The sequence below is a fragment of the Buceros rhinoceros genome, unplaced genomic scaffold (genome assembly GCF_000710305.1).
Source record: "Buceros rhinoceros silvestris isolate BGI_N320 unplaced genomic scaffold, ASM71030v1 scaffold16737, whole genome shotgun sequence".
NCBI lineage: Eukaryota > Metazoa > Chordata > Aves > Bucerotiformes > Bucerotidae > Buceros > Buceros rhinoceros.
In genome coordinates, this window is record NW_010420586.1 from 11,375 (window position 1) to 18,888 (window position 7,514).

General features: G+C 42.8%; 1 protein-coding gene across 1 annotated transcript in view; it reads left to right on the forward strand.

The window, feature by feature from the left end:
- Positions 1–7,514, forward strand: part of TBC1D9B (TBC1 domain family, member 9B (with GRAM domain)) — a gene marked incomplete at its 5' end in the record, with an annotated part of 17,868 nt that overhangs the window by 9,586 nt on the left and 768 nt on the right. Inside the window, 9 exons of the mRNA XM_010139363.1 lie at positions 1–161; positions 831–960; positions 1,818–1,916; positions 2,731–2,799; positions 3,620–3,860; positions 4,223–4,288; positions 4,438–4,509; positions 6,023–6,070; positions 6,506–6,612. Coding sequence (XP_010137665.1) covers positions 1–161; positions 831–960; positions 1,818–1,916; positions 2,731–2,799; positions 3,620–3,860; positions 4,223–4,288; positions 4,438–4,509; positions 6,023–6,070; positions 6,506–6,612 — 993 coding nt within the window. The remainder of the gene's footprint in view (positions 162–830; positions 961–1,817; positions 1,917–2,730; positions 2,800–3,619; positions 3,861–4,222; positions 4,289–4,437; positions 4,510–6,022; positions 6,071–6,505; positions 6,613–7,514) is intronic.

Here is a 7,514-nt window from a genome sequence, read left to right on the forward strand (position 1 = left end):
CTCAGTGTCATGCCTTTTGAGAGTGCCGTGGTCATTGTCGACTGTTTTTTCTACGAGGGAATCAAGTTTATCTTGCAGGTGTCATTGGCCATACTTGATGCCAACATGGAGAAATTGTTACAGTGCTGTGATGAAGGTGAAGCCATGACTATTCTGGGCAGGTACCATTAATTGTTCTTATTTATAACTGAACAGTGGTGGTACCCTTTTAGTTATCATCTCTATCGACCTAATTCCATTACATAGCAGGTCACAGATACCACTCTAGGATGACACTTGAGCTCCAGGGAAGTTTGCTATTGCTTTCTACAACAGCTGAAATAAATTTTTGATTCAAACATGGAGGAATCCCATATTTCTGGAATTGTTTGCTTTTGTAGCAAAATAATCTGTTCCTGTGCCCCAGTTTGAATCTGAGCTAGGAAGGGTTGTTTTCCTAAATTCACAAAAGAATTCTGATCCACTATTAAGAAAGACCCTGGCAGGAATCATCTTCTAGAAACATTAAAGTTTTTCAAGCAGATATCTTCCAAGTCTAGTAAACACAAGATTTGTGTTTGAAATGTGAATCCCTTCTATGTGCAGCAAGATATTCAGCTTACAACTAGGAGTCTACTTTAAAAAGAGTAGATACCCCCAAAAGAGGGAAAAAACCAGCTTCACTTCATATGCATTTACTTCAGATTGCAAGTTAGCTGGAAAAAGTTCCATTTTCCTACATGTTTAGGTTAATGGTACAAAGGGGTTGGGAATGATGCATTCAGGACATTACAGCTTTTCCTGGACACTAATCCGGGAGTCTTGCATCTGTTCCTTTTATTTTCCTACAGATACTTGGACAACGTAGTTAACAGACAGAGCATCTCTCCCCCTATCCCCCACTTGCACGCCTTATTGACGAGTGGAGATGACCCCCCACTTGAGATCGACATCTTTGAACTCATCAAGACATCCTATGAGGTAAGGTTCTGGCTTAGTTTTTGCCCGAGAGATTTTTCTCTACTAACATCCAGGTTTATACTTCGTGCAGCCAGAATTTGAACAGCATTCATAGCTTGAGGTGCTTAAGGAGTGCAGGCACAAGCATTTGGTGTGAGTAGAGCCGGACGCTGTTGCAGATTACAGAGTCTTTCCAACACCAGGGGAGACTAAAACAATGACTGTAAATAAGTAAAAATTACTGACCAGAGATTTCTTCCTGCTGTGCCAAAAAAGTCTCCATTCTTACTTGTGTTTGAAGATTGCCAGTGGTAGAGAGTTGGGGAGGGAAATAATAGTGTAAAAATAGGGAGGTATTCTGCAGAAACCTGCTTGCAGCCAGGCAGTTGTCATTTTGCTGGATATTTTGTTTGTTTCTTCAAACCTGCCATCTCTGTTAGTTCTTGGTGTCTTCTGTAGGAGGATGTCAACAAATTCATCTTACTTGTCTGACCTAGTCAGTAGAAAAGCCTCTTAACTTCGGTGTGTCTAGCTGGATCTCATGGGTCCTAGAAAAAAACAGGGCTGGAAGGAATGACAACCTCTATTCCCTATCTCTGCCACAGTACAGGATCTGTATTTCTGTCAGTCCTGACAGATGCTTTTTCAGCTGTTCTGTAGAAACCTCAGATTTCTCATGATTTCTGAATGACTTCTCTTGCAGGACAGAGGTGAATAGGGAGTAGAGCTCAAAGTTTTTTTCTCTTGTTACTGCTAAAATGCTTCTAAGGGTTTTAGACCCTCTCTGAGGGATCAGTACACTTGTTAACGTGTAACTGAACAGGGGTTGTTCTTTCTTTAGGAGATGATGCTGACCTCGTCTGCTTCCTTTCTTACAGAAATTTAGCAATCTGAAGGCAGATGACATTGAACAAATGCGCTTTAAACAAAGGCTGAAAGTGATCCAGTCCCTGGAGGATACAGCCAAGAAGAGTGTGGTATGTGACTCCCAGATGGAATAAGCTACCAAATGGCATATTTGTGGAATATATTTTGCTGTGAGCATCTAGAAAGTTTGTGCTGTAGCAGACCCAGTTTTAAGTGACTTAAAGAATTGTAGTTCATGTGAATTTACTGGGTGGAGTAATGGATTTTCAGGTTTTTTCTTCACATGGTTCTAGCTGACCTAACAAAATGGATTGAAGTGCTAGGGCATGATTGAATGAGATATTTGCTGTGGAAGGAGATGAAAATCACTTGTAGGCTTGTAATAGTCTCCACTGCCGGGTGCTGTCTGTTTTACTGCTTACCTGGAATCTTTCAGAAGAGCTCGCTAGCACGTGGTTATTCTCCTGCCATTTAGGGAATACGCTGGCACAGTAGGGAATTTTACAGAAGGGTTCACGGCCGAAGGGCAGTAATTATCTCTGGTGTTCCAGGTAGAGAACGTCATCCACATTTCTTTCACTGTTGTTTTTCTATGCATCTGAGTCAACCATCTGAAGATAAAAACAAGAAGTAGGGGCACACAGTCTGCACAGGCGGGTCTGCACAAACAGGAAATAAGTGCAGAGATTTTTTTTTCTAGCTGCTCAAAATGTCAGCAGTTTCTGTTGACCACAAACTGTCTCCCTGACCTGTAATCCATAGCAGTGGGAGGTGTCAGAATGGTTAGGTTTTCTCTCCCGTCCCACGTCATATCTCCATGCACTTGTTTTCTTCTCTGCTATGTTACACCGATTTTTAAATGAGTCATATTTAATTTTCTTGCTTTGAAATAAATTGTTCACTGTATTTTCTACTTAATTATAGGTCCGAGCTGTGTCTAGTGACATTGGTTTCTCTATTGAAGAACTGGAAGAGCTGTATGTAGTGTTCAAGGTAAGAGGTGGGAGTGAGGAAGAATGCGTTCTGACACAGAGAACAAATACCAAAATAAGTTGAAAGGGACACAATGACTTTTCTTTTATTCTTAATCCAACCCATCAGGAAAAGATGTGGTGGTCTGTTATACATGGGGCCAGTAAGACTGGGCCTGTTACCAGTAAGACTGAGCCTGTTACTAGCTGGTTTATTTTTAAATTTCTCCACACACACCGCCACACCCCTTCCCCAAAGATGGCCAGAACACATTCACAGTATTTGAGCGATACTTACTCAGAAAAGACCGTGGAATCAAAGGAATGAATGCCAGAGAGCACTGAGAACAGGGAGCTAGGATTGACTGTGCCTCCATTTTTTATTCTCGTTTGTCATTGACTTGCTCTGTAGTTGTGACAGAATTACTGAAGTGCTTTGCCCCTATTTGTGGGTGTGTGTATTGTTAAAAGACTGATATTACCCATCTGCATTTACCAAAGTCACTGCGAACTCATTTCAACTGTGCTGTGGACTCAGAGGCTTAGTTCTAAAACTTTACAGTAAAGGCTTATTGTCATTTGGTTCAAACCTGAAATTACATTCTTTATATTTTTCACTATAAAATTGTTCTTCATGCTTTCATGAAATCTCCATCTCTTCCCTCGTTTCATATTATTTTGTAGTGAAGTAACACTAAGAATAATGGGGGAGATAAACAGTGTGTCCTGAAATGTCTCCTCTTTGCTTATTCAATGCTGGTTTTGAGCTATAACAGAGCCTCCACTCCTGTGGATTGTTGCAGTGTGGTATAATCTCACCTCTTACTCTTTTCCCTCCAAAGGCAAAGTATCTGATGAGCTGTTACTGGGGAAATAATCGTGGTGCAGCTGCCCGCCGAGATCAGAGTTTACCCTACCTGGAGCAGTACCGCATAGACATGGAGCAGTTCAAAGAGCTCTTCATCAGCCTGACCCCCTGGTCCTGTGGCGCACATACGCCAGTGCTGGCAGGGCGTCTGTTCCGGCTTCTGGATGAGAACAGGGATTCTCTCATTAACTTCAAGGAGTTTGTGACAGGGATGAGTAAGTGGTGGGTTTGGTGATGATGGAATATTGTAGAAAATGTTTCTGTCCTTTTCCAAACAGTGAACTAAAAGGAGATAGTGGTGTTTGCGCTGTCATGAGGGCAGGGTGACAGCCTTGCAGGAAGCCTCAGGCAGAACAAAAGATGCCTTTTTGCTGCCAGGCAGTGTCCCATTTGGGGGACAGTAGGTGACAAATCAAGAAGATGCACCTTTGCTGTGGCTATCTTCACTGCTTCTGCACAGGGCTTGACACAGTTAGTGTTTCCTCACTGCAGGTGAACTCAGGCTGCTTGAGCCTCTGAGCAGAGGGTGGTTCCTTATCCTAAGTGCTGGTTTTCTTAACTTTTATTTTCTTTGCAGGTGGGATGTACCATGGTGACCTCACTGAAAAACTCAAAGTACTCTACAAACTGCATCTGCCTCCTGGTGAGTGATTGCTTCTCTACAATGCTACAGCATGGGCTGTTCTGACATGCAGTTGAAAAGGGACGCCTCAGGAATTGTGCTAATGAAGTGGGTGATACTGCTGTTCAATTAGCTTAGAGCTCTTACCGTTTCCTTCTCTGTAAATACAGCTCTGAATCCAGAGGAGACAGAGTCTGCTTTGGAGGCCACAAGTTATTTCACAGAGGATGTTGCCACAGAAGGTAATCCAAGGCTGCTGCCTTTACCTCTCAGTTTAGGCAGGACTCACAGCATAAATCCATGTTCTGTGAATAGTGGTTTTGTGCAAGGCATGGTCTTGTGGTGGCAGCGTGCTAAGATTGCCAGTGTGTTTGAGTTCGCTGTTTGCGTGATGGGAAAGCAGTTTGGAGCTCCAACTCCTCCGTGCCCGTTTCATGCAGGACACAGCATGCTCTGAAGCACAGTCATAGAGTGCTGAGGAGGAGCAGTGTGCTTTTACCAGCCCCTGTCTCCCACCATGATTGAGGATTTTCATGCAAGTCTCATTGTCTCTCTTCTTGTTTTTGTTTCCTTCTCTGTGTCTGTCTATGTCTGGCCTTTTCTTCTGTATTATGTGGATTATTGTCCCCTCAACCCCTTTTTCTGCTGCTCCAGTACCTCCTTTTGTCTCAGAGCTGGATTTCTGCCTGCACTGTGATTCTCAAGGTCAGTCCATGGATTATGTGCGTGCATTGAGCGTGGCTGTAGTGCTGATATCATCTGCCAGCACCGCTGGGCTGTTTAAATGCTCTGAAGATGTTGCTGCTGCTCCTCTCTCATGACACTCCCTCTAGGAATCAAGTGCTATAAGTAATTAGATACCTTCCAGTATATTCTACCTATTGAGTTTCAACCTTGGTCAAAATAGGTTTTGTTCAGCTTCTTTCAGTGGAATTTATCTCACCCCAGAAACTGGTGGGTGAAAATATGCTGAGACTGGAGTGGGGGGAGTACTAGTGTTGCTGACCTGGGTAGATGATACCTGTGCCTACTCCACAGTCTTCTGATTTAAAGGAATAAGGATGCATGCCACTGAATTGCAGAACTGTTTGTAGGCTAATTTACTGTATTTCTTAAAAGATCATTTTTAAGGACTGTCAAATAGCAGGTCAAAGTATGTCAGTTTTGTGAAATTTTTACCAAAATTTAATAATGCTCAGAAAAAATCTGAGCGGTGGTTGTGCTGTTTGGTAACTGAACAGTCTGAGTTGAGCCAAGACTTTCTGCACAGTCTAGTGACAATACAGAGAACCAAACACCAATTTGGTGGAGTTAGACTCTGCAGGTTACTCCCAGAGTGTCAGTTCAGTCAGTGAAAAATGGTGAGTGTAGATATTAGTCCCTTCTGTGTTCAGTAGGGGTTTGGGTTTTTTCCATTCATTATCTTGCCTTGGTCAACTGAACTTCTTTGTCTTTGAGCCATCACACTGCTTACCTGTCTTTCCTATCTGTGTTTCACCCTTTCTTGTAAGAGTTCTGTCCTCCAACTCAGCTCTTCAACCCACTTTTTCAGTGTGGCTTTTCCCAGTTCATCCCAGCAGCCCCTTGCTTCCACCCTGTTCTGTTCACTCCTCCAAACATGATGTGGGAGTGAGATCTAACTTCTATTATTCTCTTATGATTTTAGTGTGTATATGAGTTACCTTATGTTTTTCATGTGTTATATTGCTGAAAATCAGCTATTAATCATTCTGTTATAACTCCACAATTTTTTAGAAACAGAAGATGATAAAGGAAGGAGAAATGAGAACGGCCCAGAAAAAGGTAATCTCATCATCAATAGACCACATTGTAGTCTTGTCTCTCATATTATGAACTGTTTATTGTCTGTTGCTGTACCAAGGAGACAGTGTCCCTCAGCAACAGAGGAAAAGTGGGATGTGAGCTGGGAAATAAATCTCTCGTACGCCTTACTGCCCCGACTCTTACATACCAGGATCATAACATCTGTAAATCATGTTTGGCCAGTTGTCAACTCATAAGAGTTCACTTGTGCGAAGTCAGGCTGATGCAGCAGTGTTACAGTTTTTGCTCTACTGAGCGGGATCAGTTAAACCAGCAGAAAACAGTGCAGCCTTCCTGGTAGATGCTTTCCTGAACTGTCAATAAAACCTGTTTCCAGCATGATTTTTGCTGGTACAGTGTTTACTTTCTAAGTCTGAAACTACCTGACAGTAATGTCTTGTTCTTGCCTTGCAGAGGAGAAAGGCACCAGTCCACAGGACTATAGATACTACCTAAGAATGTGGGCCAAGGAAAAAGAGTCCAAGAAAGAAACTATTAAAGACCTCCCCAAAATGAGCCAGGTAAAGAGTGAATGTGAAGTTTCCAGTTCGTGCCTGGCAGCTTAGTGGGCAATTCAGCAGGGCATGCAGCTGTTTTGCCAGCATACTGCGTCCTCACCTGTAGATTGCACTGCTGTTCTGGTCTGGTGAGCTTTCAAAGCCTCCAATTCCACACAGTTGTGTTGAATTCCTCAGTGGACGTAGACAAACTGCTTTGTTTCCACCAATCAAACATACTTGATTCTCTGCCTGCCAGACCAGTTTTTCCTGTAGGAACTGCAGTCGTTTTCCCTCCAGAGCAGTGTGTTTCCACTATGCCATCAGTCACAGGAACTTGCTTGGCTTTTTTGGTTTTGCATTGCCTTGAGCTACAGCTGCCTGGTGGAGAGTGAAGGATGTGATTACAGGAAAGAGAATCTGATATCTGGTGTGATCTGTTCTGTCTCTCATTTCTTTAATGGTTGCTACTTACACCAGTTTGGAAATGCTCAGAAGCTGACCCCAGAAGAGTAGCTGGACAGAAGTAAAACTTGAGGTTTTTTCAGATGTGTGTTAGTGCTCTGTTCCCACCTCTGTTAAATTGCTGTCAGTGTCTCAGCTTAACCCTACAGCAGAGAGTTTCACCTGTATTGGGCTGTTCTGAATTAGTACCATAAGTTGCCCCCACTTGGTGGGGAGGCAGACAACCAAGGAGTCAGTCGACATGATGTTGCTTCATCTCAAGAAGCATCTGGATGACGCTCTTGGTCATACGTTTTGTTTTAGGTTGTCCTGTGAGGAGCAGGGAGCTGGACTCTGATCTTCTGGGTCCCTTCCAACTTCAGATATTCCGTTGTTCTATGATCCGCCACTGTCAACTTTTTTCACCCTGAAGTGTCTTTTTTTTTTTTTTTTTTTTTTTTTTTTTAAGGAAAAATTTATAG